Below are 20,429 nucleotides of genomic sequence, written 5' to 3'. Positions count from 1 at the left end.
CAATAACAATACTCATCTTCTATGACAACTTTGCTCTCAGCCAATCAAATGCCATGATTTCAGTAGCTTATAACAGTTATTGTAACTTGTTATCGATAACAGGTTTTATGAAACAGGGCCCAGGTTTGACTGTAAATGCAGGGTTTGACTTACTCGTCTAGTTTTCTCTTGATTGACTTGAGATCATCCATCTGTCTTGTGAGTTTCCTGTTCTCTTCCTTCTGTGAGTTGAGGAGACCTTTGAATTGGGCCAGAAGGCCCTCGGTATGCAGTCTCTCATCTTCTAGACATGTAGCCTGAAAGAAATATGTAAGCAATATTTAGATGTTATCATTATACATGTATAGTTCCTTTCATTTGTATTTATAAGTATTTCTAGAATATTGTGTATGATTCTTCTTTAAATTTATATGTTTTTAATGTTTTGAATTCTGTGAATTAATTTGTAATCTAGCCTTTGCTGCAATGAGTGAATAAAATACCTTGAATTGAATTGAAGAACAACTGCATGGAATAACAGCATTTGATGATGATGATTGTTTTAACTGCCTGCTATTATAGACCGACTAGTAGTAGTTTTCACATTCATCACAACATGGATGTTATTGCAACACAACTCTCATTTACCTTGACTTTCAATGAGTCCAGCTCTGCTAACGTATCGTGATGAGACTTCTTCAGTGAAGTCAGCTCCTTCAAACGTGTGTTATGAAACTGGGTATGGAGTAAATGTATTAAAGCACAGTTATATATTAACCATTTACTTGCCACGAGTGTCAATTGGCACACTGGTAGGTGATGGTAGGATTAACTCATGGTATTGATAATTCAACATCTCAAAAAGATGTGGACCTTGAAAAACACACATCTCAAAATATGTGGTAAATATTTGTTGGAATTTTTCCATCAAAAAGATGATGTGGAACACAACGAGTTGAGAAGAAATTATAACACATCTTGATTAACTATTAAACTCTTTGTATGAAATACAATGTATGTTATATAATGCCTAAATCTGAAAAAGCATCTAAACCACATTAAACAAAGCAGAAAACCCACAGATATTGTATAGGCTAAAATAATTAAAGCACAATCGACATTCTCATATTTTTTTTAAAAATCTAATTAATAGAAGTATACAACATATCATCACACAAAACATCCTGTAGGGAACCTTGAAATATACTTCACAGAGTTGCCAATTTGTGTTTGATTGATCGCAACTTCAAAAAGTCCACAACTCTCTTATTATCAATCAGATTTTGCTCAAACTTTCACCGGCCTGCTCCTCTCGTTGTTCTGCTTCATTAAAATTAAATTAGTATCAGGGTGTACTTCTCCTTTAAGAGTTAGAGGGGTCATTTAGGGAGGGATTCTTATTTTGGGGGATTTTAAAAGTACCTCCATATGGTCCTCTTTTTCTTGAAAGTGTATTTTGAGTTCCTCTTCCTTCTCCTTGAGTTGTATGTCAAGAGAATTAGATCGGATCTCCTCAGATTCCTGTAAATAGGTCAAAGTTGTACATAAAAAATTGATCACATTGACATACATCATCAACATATCCACACACAAACTACAAACTACAAACTACATTTGCCACACTCAACCCAGGTGATGTAAATGGGTACCTGGCAGGAATTAATTCTTTGAAAAGAGCGCCGTAATGGCAGCACAGCTAAACCCGAGGTAATAATCTCCAAGTTTGGAAGCGCTTAGTGATTGTAATAAGGGTTATATAAAACTGAGTATTATTATTTATTATTTTGTATAAAACCAAATCTAATGATTGCACCATCTTTGGGTGAATTTAGTTCATGTTTCAATCAGAAAAACTGATCAAGGTATTAAAATATAGAAGAAAAAAAAGTCTCAATAGACACAGAGTTTCTTTACAGACAGCCACTAAAGCAGTTTCCACTGTATTTTGTTTTGGTTTAAAGTTGAGTTCTGGTCATAAGATTGCACTGTGAAAGAACGTTGTGGAATCGATCAGAAAAGGTTGATCATCTAGCATATAAGTATTGGTGTGTATTGCAAGGTTCTGAAATCATCAAAATGATAAAAAAATTGGCACAGTCTTGGTAAAGTTACAAGCACTGTACATAGAAATATGTATATGGGACTACATGAACATGTGGCATAAAAATCTGTCCCGATTTGTATGCTGTTACATGCCATATTTCGAATATTAAGGTATTTGAAGAGCCATGCTCCTCTGGGAACATTTGTTATCTGATGTTCTTCCCACTTGCACTATCTACAAGGGAAAGGTGGGCCTAAAGCAAGAAGACTACATACAAGTATCAACAGGGTCAAGGTCAAGAAGAAACCACCAACACTCAATAGAAATCCCCTTTGCCAGACTTATATAAATACTCCTTTTTCCCAAGAACTGGAAGAGCATGTAACGCCCTCGACCAGCAGTCTGTAATAGCCACATCTGAACTTTAGAAACACACTTTAGCATGCATCACCTGCCATACAAGTTAGCGACATGCGGAATACCGCCCTGCTGACTCCAAATTCAGAAGGATAATGCTCACAAATTATTTTTCACCTCTTCCCAGAACTCAACCTTCTCTTTAAACATGGAGGTCCTATTAAACACCGATGTCGGTTGCCATGGAAATTGATGATTCCTTTTTCCTACCTGGTAAGTACGAATCATCTCCTGGCAGTTCTTCCTGATCTGTTCAGTCTCTTCCTTGGCCTCCTGAAGTCTCTGCTCAGTCTTGGAGAGCTTCACCTTCGTTTCCTTTTACACAAAATGAAACAAAAATATTAATAATAAAAATAATAATATGTCTTCTTTACCCGAGGAAGCCTCATCAGTATCAATACTGTTCTCCCCGAGGGCCCTGCAATCGTATTATTACAACGGAAAGAAATTTTATTTTTTCCCTTAAAATAGAGTTAGAAGCAAATGAGAGGTTGAATTTTGAGATTAAATGATATGATCTTCATAACCTTGTTTTTTGTTGCTGTTGTTTTAGTTGTTTATTTCTTTCTTTTTTTCTTTCTTTCTTTTGAAATTCACTGTCTAATCTATATGCAGTGGTTAATAAGTGAATGTTCATCATTTGTTTATTTAATTATAATACATGTATATCTAAAGATTGACACGATACAAATGTACCATTGTATTTCTGCATTATTGAAAATCATGCTAATCAATTGAATAAGAGTCAAATGTAACATACGATAAAATGCATGGTGAATGAACATCAAATAATCACCACTGACAGTTCAATACCTTATGACTTTCTAGCTCTGTCTTGAGTTTATTCTGAGCCCATTTGACCTTGATTCCTACTGAGGAGACATCATCCTCCATCTCCTCCTTCTCCTTTTGAAGCTTGGTAATCTCCATGTCCTACAAAGAGATACAAAAAAATGAACATTATATTAGTGTGCCATCCTCACTAACGTAAGTCACGAAAATCCCACCGCTGCCACCATGTTACATTATGCTTAAGGGGTTTATTTAAACCCACTCTGCACTACTTATAGCTACTTGCTCCCTCTATATAACAAACAAGGCATAATCGGTGACCATTGGTCCCCCATGATCATCTTTTTCTTATGTTAATTGAGAGCTGATTTTATGAGATAACCACCTGTCCAGTGACCTTGCAGGGCAGTCTAGTAATCCCTCCTGTTTACAGGTGTTTTAACATGTGAAGAAAGTGTTTATAACAGGCATGAGGGGTTTATTTAAGTGTTATTCTTGACTCGAACGGAAGAGAGCTAAATACAGGTGTTTTAACATGTGAAGAAAGTGTTTAATAAAAGGCATGAGTGTGCCCTCTAACTGAATATACATTATAGTCTGTCAGTTGACTAAAATAACATATAAACAGGATACTGTTACATTACAAATACATCAAAAATTTAAGAAAAAACATGGGGTAGTCTCGATAAATGAATCACACTTACATGTATTCATGTTTGACAAAGCATTTGGTTGGGTTCTAGGAGTGAGTTGTATGTACTACAAACTAATTGAATCACAACTCATAGAATACTGAATTTTATGACTTGCAAAAATTTGTTCCATGATAATTGCTTTAGTTTTTCAATTTTGGCATGTTTCTGGGTTTTTTTCTTCAATACTTATCAGGAAAAAAAAACACACTGTACCATCTGGCCGACAAATTCACAAAAATCTAGCATCTGCCCAACAGACACATGCAACTACCTGGACCACTGGCCAGCAACCTTGGTTCTTGGTTCTTGGTTGGTTGGTTGGACCTCCAAAATACTTAACTGGAGGTGCGGGTAGGGTGTATAATTTGTACCTTCTCAAGTAACAATACTATCCCCTCCCCAGCACATTCCCCTACAGTATTTTTTCTTTTAATTGTAATAAAACTGTCCCTGGGGTACATGTTGTTATCCTAAGAGGTGGCTTTCTCGGGGAGAACTTGTCTAGGAGATTGTAGTCGAGGGATTATTTTCCTAGTATCTTGAAACAAGACTGGTAGAACAGTGGAAAAAAGGTTCAAAGGATAAAAAAGATACCTCAGAATCCCAATGGATTCTCATTTTTTTGACACCCCTCCCCAACAACAACCAAGATTGCCTAAATTCACAACCCATATTCTGAAAAGGAATTACTTCTGCACACACATAAATAGGAGTCATTGAACTCATCATTTGTTTTCTTGGTTGTCTTGCAGTCTGTACATGTACAGTGTATTTCTTCCAACTCATTCGGTGTAATATTATTATGGATCTTGGACAATTTCCAGTATAGCTGATAGGTGTTATTCATTTCAGTCTGGCAGTAGAGGTCAATCACATCAGACACGATGAAAAGCAATGTCATTGTAATTCAAGAATTTAAGACCTTTGGAATAGATTAAAATCCATTGTGTGGCATTGTTTATATCTATAGTTCCTCAGAAAGAAGATCATATCGAGGGTTCAGCGACACAAAGTCTTAACTCCACCCAACACTCCATTGAAGTCAATGGCTAGTGAAACATAGACTTATCTCCTTAAGGCCCAAGTGCTCAGTGACACATGAACCACTTTTTCTCAAAAATGGCCAAAATGGAGTTACGTCAAATCAAATCTTAAGATCAGTTTACCTTTGCATCCAGATCCCCTATGAGTCTGGTCCGTTCTGCTTTGAGTTGCTTATTGTGTGTCGCGATGACCTCTAGCCCATGACCCGCATCTCTTCCCTTCTTGTCTAACGCCTCCTTGGCCTTCTTCAAGTCCAGGTTCTCCTTCTCACTCTTGGCATAGCGGATGACCATGTTCTCTTTCTCCTTCACAGAGTCTTCGTACATACGCTTCACCTGAAGGTACAAAGGCAAGGGGAAGAGAAGATATTAAGACCGACGTGAATAGAATCATTTCCTATTGAAATAAATAAAAGATTGTCATGCTTATCAATCTTGTAAAGCATACATGTAGGAGTTGTGTTGAGGCTATCTCCCACCAACCATTCAATGAATCTGGATACAGACAAACAAATACAGGTAAAAAAAGGGGAAAATCCAAACAATTTAAGGTTCATGTAAACTACAGACAATTAAAAGACAATGATGTTTAAAATTAAACCAGTCATTTTTTTTTCCTAAATAGATAACATCTCGGCTTTAAAAAAAAGTATGGTTTCAAGGACTCCAGCTCATACCTTCAATCCTAGAATCAATGATTGAGAGAACTTAATTCTTCATTAATTCTGAAGAAATTAGAATAAACTGAGGTCTTTAAATTGAAATCTAAATGTATTCAAAGGAGCATGTACAGTAGTTGTATTTGCGCGTGTAGTAATCTTGTCCTTCAAATGTTGAATAAAAACAATAATTCCAGAGATGCATCTCGTTCAATTAAAGCAGGACTGCACTACTTGTAGCTACATGTACTTGCGTCCTCTAGCAAACAATGCCTATGATCCCCTTTAAAGTGAGAGCTAATTTGATGAGATAACCACCTGCCAGTGACCACACAGAGAGTTCTAATCCCTCCTGTCCAAACTGGTGCAGATAGGCTTTAAACACAGAGTCAATTCTTCAGATGAGTCACTTCCTATGGACTGAAATATATACAACCATGACCTACACATGTACAACTGACTTTTGAAAGGCTACATTATTTTATTTTAAAGGTAGGAAGAAAATGTCCCCTTGACAAAAAAATACACTGAATTTTCATGTTCATAACATATACTGCACATACATGTACAGTATACATGTACGTACAAAACAAGGTTTGAATTTCAATTAACTTAATTCTTCAATTTGGATTCAGGTGAAGCCATTTCCTCAATTTCCCATGATTCTGATTCATAAAAAGAGAATGACTCTAATCATCGGAGCTTGCGCTTTTTCTCTCACGAGGGAATTTGAAAATGAAAGTTATCATGTCCTGTGTTTGACAACAGCTACAATTTAATTTGAGAAAAAGTAACAGGAAAAAGGACAAACAACGAAAAAGAATAACCATTGTTTATACCTGGTCGACTCTTTGCACCATCTCATGTTGTAGTTGGTTGATAGCTTTCTTGGCAGCTGAATCATGTGATATTTGCCGATCCCTGGCAGCAGCAATCTCTTTCTTCCTTTGCTCCGCTTCTTTCTCAAGCTGATGGACAGAAAGTAAAATGAGAAAGAAATATATATTGATTTTTGTAAATATACCATTACTTTAATACTGCATGCATACAAACTGTACATGTACATGTACAGTACAGTATGCCTGTGACACATGTACCTGAAAATGTACTGTATGAGACAAGTAAAATGCACATGCATGACATGAATACTGTTTGTCTGATATTTTTTCCAGACATTATCAACATATATTCATCAATTTTATATTCCGATGCAGATCAATCAACTATGTAAATAGAATTACTTAATTATTTAACTACATACGTACATCATTGCTTTGAAAAGTAATTGTCACTGTTCTACCTCATCATGCATTCCCATATCATTATCATTGTACAGTTATTATAGAAATAATTAAATGCAGGAGGCTCGCATAATTTTTTTTTCTTTGTATCACTAGATACAACACTATTTAAGCAATGTTCTGCATGCCCCTCCATCAAATTCTCATCTAGAGAATTTATTAGTTACGAAAGTATGAAATTATTTCTGGAGTATCCGGACTCCACCACTGAGTGATCATGTTGATATTTTTAATATATCATTGCTTAATTAACCCTCTCTTAATTACTGAAAGTGAAACCAGATATTGCTATATTTGCAAACCTTGTTGATTCAAGACTTAAGTGATCCCTAATTGATACCTATATTAGCTAAATTAGATTTCCATGAAAGATCAATTTACAATGTTTCCATTACCACATGTAATATATTAGTCCACAGGCGTTTGTGAATACAATGTAGGCTTTATACACATACAGTAATATGGAGCATGTTATAGTTTATAGTGGATTGTGTGGAGCTGTATACTGTATGTGCATGCTAATTAAATTGCCACACCATATTTTTTGCATCTTACAATGTAAAGGTTATTTTACAAACAAATATGGTTCTTAAAGGTAAAGACCAGTATTGGAAACGCCCCAATTTCAAAAAATGAAATGCAAGCTCTTATTACCATATCATGTGAAAGAATATATTTTTGGAATAATACATGATGATAAATATGTTGACGGGAAACCGCCTACTAATTGATATATTTGGTAAATTAGTGGATCTCTCGCCTGCTGAGAGATACAAATGCATGTGTCGCGCACGTGTGTGTAGTCCCATATACATCTTTCTGTGTACAGTGATTCTAACTTTATGAAGACTTGGCCGAATTTCTTATCATTTTGATGATTCCAGAACCTTGCAGTACATCTATGCTAGATGATCAACCTTTTCTGATCGATTTCACAATGTTTCTTTCACAATGCAATCGCATGACCATAACTGGTCTTTAGCTTTAAACAAAACAAAATCAAAAACATATTTGATACAAAATCAATAACACATGAAGACAATTTTGCGCGAAAGGAATACAAATGGTCATGACCTGTACAGGTGTATGTTAAAAAACTGTACCAATACACACATGTACTTTATGTACATGTAGCAGGCCTGTAGTACTACTTCTACAACTATTATTTATTTGACTCATCATGCTCATAACCTGCTATTATACACTGTGCATGCAAACATGTTATATTGAGGTGACCTTGAGCATACAATAACAAATACAACTGGATTCTCAAGTTTAATCTAGCACTGGTTGCTTTAACATTTTATGTTGTCCAATCTTACATGTACATGTATATAAAGTAGAATGCACAGTTCTGAAAGTTGCTAAGTTGCTCTGATGTAAAATTTTAAAGAAAACCTCCAAATTTATATTACTAGGCTTATAAATGTTAAATAACATGAGCTTTACAGAGCAATCGCGGAACTCCAAATCATCAATGGGCATAATAATACAATGCCTTGTCTGGTCTAAAGATGAAATCATTGATTAACTTCAGTTATCCTTTTAACTAGTTCGCACCAATCTTTTGTGCAAACACTACAGTCACACACACACATCAGAATTTGATCTTTCCAAATATGCATCAACAGGCTATATTTACTTTGAAACAAAGCTAGCTGTACGGCATTCCAACGTGTGAAAGAAGACAAAGGTGTTGAGAATGATTCTCATAAGGCCAAATAACTAAAACAATGTGTTTCTCGTCCAGACTTTAAAAAAAAAAAGGAGGCGGCAGGGCATTACTATTTACTATATATTTTGCAATTTTTGCTATTTTTCCAAGATGAATGCTATGCTAATCAAGGCTGGCCAACCCTATTTATTCAAAGATATTGTGCTACATGTACATGAGAATTATGAAATATTTGGAATAATGAAAACAAGCTTATTTACATGTACTGTAATATGTTCATATACAATGTATGTCAAAATAGGCTAACATTGGCACTTGCTAAATGAATATTACTTGTAGAGTTTTACATTACAATACAGTTTATACACATACAGTACATGTACAGTGTATGGACATGAATGTACATATCAAATGTCATCTCTTTTTTATGTCAAGTGTCTTCAAGTAGAAATCAGGTGAAATTGAACACAGGGGTTTGAAGTGGACAGGCTTTTATTTCGTGTTATGTTACTGTTGTTTGTTTGTTTGATGCTTTTTTTTTTTTATTCCTTCTTCTTTAAAAAAAAAAAAAATCTATTTTGACCTACCTTCTTTTTAAGTTAATTGTGCTGTTAAACATGTACAGTACATACAGTGTAAATAATTAAACAAATTAACATACACTGTACTTATTATGTTTGTAATGATGTGCAGTTGCTTTTATTGTAATGTGTATTTTTTTCTTGTATTATGCACATGTACAGTAAAACCAGTAAAATAAGAATTCCTGAATGCATGGAAAATAAATGGCAATTCAATTCGATTAAAAAAAAACTTAAAAATTATTAAATTATAAATAAAAATAAAAATAGAATTAGAGCTGATCCCGTCCCCTGTACATGTATGTAAAACAATCATTTGTGAAGTTGTCATCTTTTAACACATTGATTTAACACATAAAACGAGGACAGGTTAACACCATCATACAGTACATCATAGTAGCTCATAGTACAAACTAAATTTACTGTCTACTGTATACAAACATGTACATGTACGTTCATATTGTGCATACAGTGTACATACATGTACATGTACATGTGTACACTGTAGGAACTGAGTACACACATCGGGCATGTGTACAAGATTTTGTATGATTATTGATCTGTTATTCTCTCTTTATTCATGGTCAGTACACCTCTGTACAGTGGGGCCTAGATGTATAACCTGCATAGACAGTCTGTACATGTACACTCTCTATTATTATGATGTCCATCACTACATGTATGCATCACTGTATAGTACAGTATCCCTTCGATACAAAACTTTACAGCACCGGTATCACAGTTAAAGGGTACAACTGTACATGTACATGTACCAATCACCAAAATTAGAAATTTGTTTACAGCTAGAATATGCAAATCAACCTCAATTTTTGTTATCCTGCATACCTGTTGAATACGAGGCCCTACACGTACAGTACAGAGCAAGGAATTTTAAACCTATTTTTAACACAGTGCACAAATAACACACAAAACCGAGATCATTTCCATTACTACTTAGGTTAAAACACACTGCACACTAACATATAATTATAAAATGGGTCTTTCCTTTTCTGAAGAAAAGGCAGAAATAGGGTTCTAAACATGTACATGTAGTAATCAGTGCATATTAAATACCCTATGGTATTAATTAACACAAAGTGGGGGACTTTGAACCCAAATACGAAAAGCAAATTCTCCCAGCATGACTAACAATTAACCCTCTTGGTTTATGTAGAGCTTCATACATGTACCGTCAACAATGTCTCCAAGTGCTTTACAGATTATCCCAGTCATTGGATTCAGGCTTGCCCACACACAATGTACACATACTTCCTGGGGAGCATTCCAGCAAGGCGCCATTTTACAGATGATCACAACGCTGAGCCAAACTACATGTACAACGACTCTCACATTCTACGGGTACCTAATTAACATCCGTGCAGAGAGAGTGGCAAAAGCGAATTAATGCCTTACCAAAGGACGCTAATGCAATATTGCAAGGCTGGAATTCAAACCCCTGACTTGAATTGAGAGTCAATGAATGAACCACTATACCGTAACAATGCATGCAGCTGTACTTGCCAGGTGGAAAATTGCCTTGATCTCCACAAACCGCAACATCCAACAAATGCTTTGGCTGGCAACAATTGCTCTGGTTTTATTACATCAAATGTACAGAGTTCGGGTTAGGGTGGCAAAAGCCTTCCAATAGGGTTTTAGGTTTAAAGGGATCGTTTAACAATGTTAAATCTGAGATACACGGCCCTACATGTACGTGCTATCGGTGTCTGTGATATGGTGTAATATTGAAGCCCTAAAAAAATTGCGCTTCAAAATGATCAAGAAGTGCCTCAAAAAAGTAAAAATTCTTAGAGTGACCGGTTTTACCATACTCGTTTTCCCCAATAGACTGTAGTGTTATGAAAACCGTCAGGCGAATGGTTTTCAAAATTTGTAATTCCAATCATAAATATCTTGATAATCAGACAGGCGATCGGCTTGTAAAAATCATGGGGTTCCTGACTGACCTAAATGTTTATAATTATCACTGTATCATGAGCTAAATCCAGAATTTTGTTTCAGAATCTGAGACAAAGTTACCGGATCCCTTTAACAGTTAGGATTAGGGTTATTAAAGGTTACATACATGTACAACCCTGTACATTGTACATGTAACTAGGTATAGTGTCGGGTCAATGATTTAACTTAGGAATTAGTTTGCAAAAGGTTTAGAGTACCGAAGTGTGACGTCATGGTTGCTGTTTCCAGACAATTTTGTGCTGAACAATGGCGTCGTGATCACACATGCCCCAAACACTAAATTTACCTTGCTCCAGGCCGATGCTTGAATTATTTCGGGGTGAACCTCATGCTTAAGCCCCGTCGTTAAGAATCAGTAAACCTGGACGAGCAAATATGACCTTAGCCCTTCGGTGCTCTATTCACCAAGGAGCTATTATCGCAGGAGCATGTGTGTGTCATCTGAATACATCCCATTGGGATGCCATTCATGGGCAGAGACAAATTTTGCTCCATTTGTATACAGTGTATAGTAAAGAAATCGCTGGTGAACAGCCTGTGCAGATAACTCACCTCCTGTATCCTGAGAAGGTGTACTTTCCTGACTGCCGCTGTCTCTTTCTTGATTTCCTTCGCCGCCTTTGCTCGTTCCTCTTTGAGACTGTCTTGTTGATCTGCTTTGGCATGAGCAGTGGCCTGGAGGCTTTGGGGAAAGGAAAGTAAAATACCAAAAACAAAAAAAAAGGGTTACTTCTCATTAATTTAAAGATGTTTGATTGAGTGTATGCATCCTGTGTCTGTCAATTTGTTACATTACATAATATTATATTAACCTACATGTATCTACCATGCTATATCTTGTATGAATCTGCATAACCAGAAAAAAGTAACGTCTTGCAAAGTGCCACACTGAGTTGACACTTGAGTATTGTATGACATCTCCACAGTTCTTCTTCTTTTCTCTCTCTCTCTCTCTCTCTCTCTCTCTCTTTGATGTTCTTTCAAAGTTCTTTGATTATCTTAGTTATGAGTTACAATCAAGATTTAAGTTTTTCTATCTATACTCTTGCCAAATGACATTAGTGCCGGGCTGGGATTTGAACCCTGTACCTTGTAATCTGCAACCGGGTGACTTATCCACTAGACCACAACACCTCTAATAAGGTGTTTTGATATGTAATTCCAAGGTTTTGCAACTTTAAAACTTTTTAGTACGATTAGATTTTAAAGTTACTATGTCCCTTTTGCAGCCAACATCAAATTCTGTAGAACTTTACAGGAATTATGAATATGTAATGTATGTCCTATCCATGTGAAATGTAAACGTTAGCAGTGTCCTAATATTCAAATTATGCAAGGAAACTTGTTTACATGCTAGACTTCACTATCAGACACTATCGAGTGACTGACTGGCTTTTTTTTCTTCTTTGGTAATAACATACATGTACATAAAACGAGCTGTAAAGGGTACATGAGCATTTGTCTACATGTACATTAACAACCAACTTCTTGTAATGGCCAAAATTAAACTGATTGAATCTTTGTGCAGCATAAAACGTATGATCATTCGGTACAATGGTCTGAAAATCAAACTATTATTTACTGGCTCTATAGATCTGAAGTCGATTTGACAACTAATAGTCGTTACTTTTCCACTTAAAGAAATTTTCAAGCCCCCTTTTTTTAAGGAAAGTTCTAAATTAGTATTATCTTTCAAATGCCGTTGGAATTTAACCTTTTCATTTTTTTGGCCTGCAAATGGGTAGTACCTTTAAAGGTGTAAACTGATTATGTAACTTTTATCAATTATTTCATCTTTACAATCTCCACAGAAATTATAGAAATAAGATGCAATTTGCTATTGAACAAAGCTACTACTACAGCATTAAAACAGGTACCGGTACATGTATGTGTATTACCTTTGTAATTCTGCTTCAGCATGACAGTACTTTTTCTTCCACTCTTCCACAAGTCTCCTCATCTTGATGATGTCATCATCCCCCTCAAAGCGCTCCTCCCCGTTAACCTGAGAACTACTCCTCGTCTCACTACTTGGAAGATCTTTGTGAACTGCAACAGCACCGACAGTTTTCTCTGGCACAACCTCATCCAGCTCAGCAGCTAATTCTGAGAGCAAATCATCCTCTACATCGACGGCAGTCTCGGAATCACTCTTAGTGACCCCTGGGCTGGTAGACGGATCCGACTTTGCCTGGAGCTCATTGGGAGCAAGGCTTGGCGGATGAAGAACTGGCTCTTTGTTTGTCTGAGGTGGGGTAGATTGGCAGTCGTCCGAGTGGGGGACGAGGATGCAACTTTCTACTACTGGCGAAGATTCAAGGGTGTCCTTGGTTTCTATGGTAACAGAGGAAGATGCTGTGACTTCTTTGGAATGTTGGATGTTGTTTTCAGATTTATCGCCACCATCTAGAGGTGGAAGTATCCTGTCATCAGCGGCTTTCACCCGATAACTGGCACTGCAATCTTCCTCCTCCGCCTCTTCCGCTATTTCTACGCTCCCTCCATCACTGCTAATTCTTTCACTGAAAACGGGATCTGACTGCAACAAGCCTTTTCTCTTAGTATCACAACTACTCAGGCTTGGATCACTTACAGGGTCAGAGATCTTAGATTGATCTTTACTCGCTTCATCACTTCCAACACTCACATCGTCATTAATGCCATTGCAGTTCATGTTGTTATTATTAGTGTGATTAGTTTCTACGTGTTCTGTCTCTTCTTTTTCAGAGTTTTCATTGGAAATTACTTTCTCTCCAAGATTGGCATGTTCACATATATTGCTTTCCGAATCATCTGTACCTTTTCCTTCGACAGATATTTCTGGACATTGAACATCTGGAAGTGTGTATTTAGCTTCTTCTGATGAATCTGGTTGTCCTTCCATTGTCATTTTGTCTGGCACCAAATTTGATTCTCCATTGTTGCTTTGGTTTGTGTTCTCTGTACATATACATGTACCATCCTCTCCTTCCAATACTGCTCTATCTGTTTCACTTTCCATGTTTAAAGTTTCACCATTTCCATCCTCTTCTAAAGGTAGGGGTGCCTCTGGCTCAGCAGAATCCATGGCAACCGTCTCTCTGACCTCACCGTTTTTCTTGTTATCGTCAGACACTCCCAAAGGTTTTTTATCGTTTGTCTCATCACCTGGAGGGTTTTGCTCCATCGGATCAGCCTCCTCCATGTCTCTGTACCTTGCACTTCAACTACTGTATGTGTGAAAATTACTGTTGTGTTGTAGAAACCTGCAGGTAAATAGAGAAAGATAAAAATTGTTGATGTAATTACATCTGAATTATTCATCAGTCAGACAAAATTTAATTGTAACTTTTTAAAGCAAAATGTGTTGCATGTGTTTTGCTATTACACACAATTTGTAATGTTGAGTTACTGTACATATCCAATCATCTTCATTTTCAATAACATTCAAACAAGAAAAGCAATTACATTTTAAACCTAAACAGTCTATAGCTAGATTAATATAAGATCAAGATCTCCTAATAATTGATTTGTGAATAATTGTGATGTTCACCTTATATTGTCTCTTGTAACTTTGACTTTGAAAATGAGATGCCTCAAAAGAAGAAAAGAAGAATAATAAAAAATAAATATTCACATTAAATGATTATCATCAATTGTAAATGTTACTGTTAGCTGTTAATTACTTAATCATTTTTTGAAGGAAGACGTCTTGCTGTAAGCCTGTATTTTTGGAAGAAACAATTTTTTTAAATGATATTTTTGTGACTAGATCTATATAAGTAAATCAAGATGTAGACCTATGTCTGTGTTTTGATTTAAAAGCAAGGAGACATTTCTTTCACTCTTTCACATTCATGAGTGATGAGTTTATGAATTATTAATATGACATACGAGTTACGATTGTCCATTAACTACTAATCTAGTTAATGGACAGCCAGCCATAGCATAGGTCATAATTCATAAACTTGTCACTCATAAAAGTGAAAGAGAGAAGAGAATTACATGTATGTCTTCTTGCAAAATCTTGCTTAATCAAAACACAAAAGGTCAAAGTCAAGCGTTTATTTTGATTTTGTTATGATGAATAATCAATTTAATGAACAATTTATTTTTAGATTTTATGATTTGCTGTAATCATGGTAGATCTAATCAGGCAGCCAGGACCCCAGGTAACTTGATGCATTATCCGATTTACAGTCAATCTACAGCACAGTCACTCACTCAGCCAGTAGCTCAAAAAGCAGCGCAAGCGGTTTGTGCCTCAAAAACCTAAATAGTAAATTGTCAATGTGCCATCAAATTGCACGGGCCGCAGGCATACAGCCATGCCAGCAGGCGCAGGGCCAGTAACATAACAGTCAGTGCAGTGGCCGGTGACAACTTTAACCGACTGACAGTTCACATCGCATCCACTACTACACTGTGCGAATGATGTGCAGTCAGCTCAGCTCAGATTCAGAAGAATGGTGTCGATCCAAACCATCAAGTTCATTCTCACCTCCACACTTTTTTGACAAAACATGAATTGTTCATCATGTCATGAACAAACGCCTTCCAAATAGACCCACCCCATCTCTGGGATTATGCGTACAAATGCAGCAGCTGTCGTGAACATGAACAATTAATTAGTCCGTGATAGGGTTTCAATGAACTCTATTTTTGGCCCAGCGAATGTCCCTTCGTCATCGATCACGTGACTACTTTACTTCCGTATTTACGTATTGCTATGTTTATGGTAAGCGAAATGTAATTCATCTAGATTTAGGGAATAGTGTCCCATAAATCAAGCTAGCTTATTATAGGGTCGGGCGGGCGGGAGGGAGTTCGGTTCTAGAAAAAAAAGAAAGGGGGAAGGGGCTCCAAAGGGCTACAATGGTTCAGACTTTAGCATGAAAGGCCAGCGATTTTCTTTCTTTCTTGCCGGGCAATGATAGCGATCATAAACGAATTGCTGCTACTATAAACAGGGAAGATCAAATTTTGCATCTCACCAATGCACTAGCTATCATGGCAAACTTACATTTTAATTTTGCGACAGAGCACAGAGACCGAGCAGGAACATTTGCATTCTGTGGTCTGGACACTTTTGAGAAGACAGGAAAATTTTATTTCATTTCTCAGTTCTCTCAGTAAGGTTAGGCAGCTTTAAATCATTAATTTATGTAGATACTCTTCGGCGATGATTCGTCTAAATAGACCAGTTCGAAGATGGCACATGATGACCCCCCCCCCCCCCCCAAGTATAATCCACATAAATTCTGGGATGACGTTCCCACTGATGATTTCACAGGAACAACATCCCTCTATCAAGAAAGAAAACAAATCGAACAGTCCTGTATTTAAACATTGTAATGGTAGGCCTATATACTATAAATGAAATGTAATTTTTTGTAATTAATATATTATCAGGGATGATCTGACGACTTTCTCATTACGTGGTCCAAGATACAGCTTCAGTATGCAGTTGTGTGTGATTGTTAGAAGATTCAGCGAGAAAGAAAAGCAAGCGAGCAAAAATTGTAAGATTTGTGAGGTTCAATTGAGACCGATTAGATCTTATTATTTAGATGAAATCTCCAATCATGATGGGGTTTTATTAAAGCATAACGAAAGAATGAATGAGACCTTCAAAAAGTTACGTAATAAGCTAGAACTATACAAGCGAGCACGTTTTGAGGAATTATGATCGAGAAAACATTGCTCAGCCGGTTTAGATTATGGGCCCATGTGTTAAGCATCGAGGCTATGGAGAATATATTGTTTCAGGGGAGATGAGGCATAATTATGTGCAACCACTCCTTCTTGACAGAACATCTTGCCATATATGCAATATACCAACTTATTGTTGTATTAACAGGACATCTATATATAACCCTACATGGTACATCATTTAAAAAAAAACTGGTATATTAACCTTAACCATAACCCTTTAATACCCTACATTCAAAACAGTATAAGTTAATTAAACTAATGAATAATGATTAAACCTTTGGTTTATTAGGAGGCCTCTCAGTTTCATCTGCCTGCAGACGTACGTATTATAAAAAGCGCGCAGTACTTCTGTTTTTTCAATCACGAAAATGTCTCACTGCTAAATACTTCCTCCAAAACGGATTTTTGAAATCTCTCATGAAGTCGACAAGTCTCATTTATTATCCCATTGCGTGCAGTGTTCCTGGCAGTGTTTATCCACCAATGCACTCGAAAACATGAATTATTTATATAATACTCTAAATTGATTAAACATCAAACTAAGACCATTATAGGGAGGTGAAATTAAAAATATTAATAGGCCTACCATGATATTTCTATGTACTGTCTTTATTCAGGATACAGCTATCAACATCCCTCACGTCATCCATATCTTATCTATCTGGTTCTTACTCTCTCTCTCTCCCCTCTCTCTTTCTCTCTCTCTGTCTCATTGTGTCTGCATGTCTACCTGTCCTTCTTAGCATCTGCCTTCTCTCTTTCGACTTTCTGTCCTGTGTATCTGTCGATCTCTGAGTCTCTCTTGCTCTTTCACCTCTATACGAGTCCTCTGTCCTTCGAAATCCCTCACGTCATCTCCCTCCAACCTTCACCCTTGGTCTTTTATTCTTCTTTTAATATCATTAATTATCTTGTCTTCTTTAATCAACATTTTCTCTTTTTTATATTCGTGGTCTTCTTCTTCTTCTCGTGGGTCTTCCTCTTATTGGAGGCCATTTTCTTCTACTTTCTTTTTTTCTCAGTTCAATTGCATGTATATTCATAAATGACAAATTTGATATTTGATATAAGTATTAGCACTCACTTTAATCGAGCTTCACCGTTGTTGTGTTTATTGTTTATTATCACTATATAGTGACGTTGTCAACTATGTATAGACCATTTCCTTTCAATTTTATTTCTCTTTTGTTTTTGTTGCATTTTAGCATTGCATATTGGCCTCGAATGTTGGAAAATGGGTTTTGAACAATTCTCGCTACCCTAAATAGGTACGAAAATCTCGAAATTCGCGAGACGAGGTAATTTTCACTCTCTCGGGTCGTCACTACAACTTCCGGTATAGAGTCCCATCCCGCTGGCGCTAGCGCCTGTGTTCGCTGTGCAGAGTTTTCACGCACGCTAAAATCGATGCCAATCAGTGTAATTTGTACAGATTATAATATGCAATGGAAAGCTTCGGGCAGAATTAGTGACTTTAGCACAAAAGGCCGTTAAACTCTACCGTGAAAGAGAGGGTTGTGATCACGAACGCCTGCACAGGAAGCTGTAATGTCGAAAAGCTATCCCATAATGCAATGCGCGTTTTCAGGATTTTCCCCGGATCTCGGCAGAATCGCTATTTGGGGTAGCGAGAATTATTGATACACATCACTATGCCTACATTATTATTTTTTGCGCTTTCTCATCACTGTATTCATAAGTTTATGATCACCTACTTATCCTATAAATCATAGTAATATTAAATTCGGTTTTCATCAATTATACTAAATAGAGGTGTTTATGCCATGGCTCATTGATTGGATAATCGTGATGATGTGTATGCACACTCGTCACAATGGATTTTATCATTGTAAACGTGCATTTTAATTTCATTTCACAGCAAGCAACAGCAAAGTAGGAGTGAAAGCTATCATGTAACCTTTTGTAACAAAACGCAAATATTTAAAATCCGAAAAAGTCATATTTGATTATTTTCTAAAAGTAATGGAGTCTGACCAATGCTGAGCACATAAATGCCTATAATATCACCACGAAAGCAGTATTACATAACCAACTATTTATACTATCAGAAGACTAGGAATAAATTTATGTTCAATTTAATTGAATAAATATTTCAAAAACTTATTGCACTTTACACGATACATACGTAATTATTGCATGGCTTTGTTTTCGTGTGATACAGGAATATATTGCTCTCGCTAAGACAATATTAGATTCATCTTTGACTCGTCCAATATTGTCATAGCTCGAGCAATTTGTTCTTGTATCACTCTCAAGGCCATCCAATATCATAAAATTATTTTTTATGTCAAACATAATACACAATATACCCGACTTGGCATAAACTAACGTCTCCGGTGAGAATACATACATGCTATGTAAAAAGAAAAGATGACAGTCCACTAAGCCAAGTCACATGCAAGGTGAAAGAACAATTTATTCATGAATCACTCTCCAGGCCATCCAATATCATATAATTATTTTTATGTCAAACATAATACACACTATATACCTGACTTGGCATAAACTAACGTCTACGGTAAGAATACATACATGCTATGTAAAAAGAAAAGACGACAGTCCACTAAGCCAAGTCACATGCAAGGTGAAAGAACAATGGAAAAGGTAATTCATGAATATTGCGGGGAATATTGTCATTTTACGTGTGTTTCTCATTTAAAAAATATCGTTTTAGATTTAGCAAATGTCATTATGCCCCCGTGGCTACGTGCCTGCATAATAGGAGTAGAGGGTCGCTATCCATTAAAGATACTATTTCCCTTTTGCAGCCAACATCAAATTATGTAGAACTTTGCAGGAATTATGAATATGTCATGTATGTGAAATGTCTGTGAAATTTAAACGTTAGCAGTGTCCTAATATTCAAATTATGCAAGGAAACCCGTTTGCTTGCTAGAATTCACTGTCAGACACTATTGAGCGATTGACTGGCCTTTTTTTCTTCTTTGGTAATAACATGCATAAAACGAGCTGTAAAGGGTACATGAGCATTTGTCTACGTCAATAACCCACTTCTTGTAATGGCCAAAATTAATCTGATTGAATCTTTGCGCAGCATAAAACGTATGACCATTCGGTACAATGGTCTGAAAATCGAGACTATTATTTACTGGCTCTATAGCTCTTTAATCCATTTGACCACTAATAGTCGTTATTTTCCCTTAAAGACATTTTCAAGGCCCATTCTTTTTAAGGGAAGTTCTGAAAAGTATTATCTTTCAAATGCCGTTGGAATTTAACCTTTTCATTTGTTGGCCTGCAAATGGGACATAGTACCTTTAAAGGAGCGGAGGTTCGCTATTCATAGTACAAAATGAGGGTCGCTATTCATAAAACAAGAAGAGGGTCGGTATTCATAATACGAAATGAGGGTCGGTATTCATAAAACGAAATGAGGGTCGCTATTCATAATACAAAATGAGGGTCGCCATTCATAACAGGAGATGAGGGTCGCTATTCATAATACGAAATGGGGTTCGCTATTCTTAAAACAAGAAGAGGATCGGTATTCATAATACAATATGAGGGTCGCAATACAATATGAGGGT

The 20,429-nt window shown here is 36.4% G+C and overlaps 1 protein-coding gene across 1 annotated transcript in view; it reads right to left on the bottom strand.

Moving 5' to 3' along the window:
* The window catches only part of LOC591275 (coiled-coil domain-containing protein 186), a 29,236-nt gene extending 13,409 nt beyond the window's left edge, over positions 1 to 15,827 (bottom strand). The window contains exons 1-10 of the mRNA XM_790844.5: positions 15,536 to 15,827; positions 13,065 to 14,411; positions 11,719 to 11,848; positions 6,469 to 6,597; positions 5,094 to 5,306; positions 3,254 to 3,373; positions 2,651 to 2,755; positions 1,402 to 1,500; positions 628 to 714; positions 154 to 296 (exon numbers count right to left, since the gene is read on the bottom strand). Of these exons, the coding sequence (XP_795937.2) occupies positions 154 to 296; positions 628 to 714; positions 1,402 to 1,500; positions 2,651 to 2,755; positions 3,254 to 3,373; positions 5,094 to 5,306; positions 6,469 to 6,597; positions 11,719 to 11,848; positions 13,065 to 14,350 (2,312 nt within the window). The 5' untranslated portion in view covers positions 14,351 to 14,411; positions 15,536 to 15,827. The remainder of the gene's footprint in view (positions 1 to 153; positions 297 to 627; positions 715 to 1,401; positions 1,501 to 2,650; positions 2,756 to 3,253; positions 3,374 to 5,093; positions 5,307 to 6,468; positions 6,598 to 11,718; positions 11,849 to 13,064; positions 14,412 to 15,535) is intronic.
* Positions 15,828 to 20,429: the final 4,602 nt, after the last annotated feature.

This window comes from Strongylocentrotus purpuratus, unplaced genomic scaffold (assembly GCF_000002235.5).
Source record: "Strongylocentrotus purpuratus isolate Spur 01 unplaced genomic scaffold, Spur_5.0 spur5_scaffold_15, whole genome shotgun sequence".
NCBI classification, from domain to species: domain Eukaryota; kingdom Metazoa; phylum Echinodermata; class Echinoidea; order Camarodonta; family Strongylocentrotidae; genus Strongylocentrotus; species Strongylocentrotus purpuratus.
The sequence above is the reverse complement of the archived record's forward strand: the minus strand, read 5'-3'. Positions and strand labels throughout refer to the sequence as shown.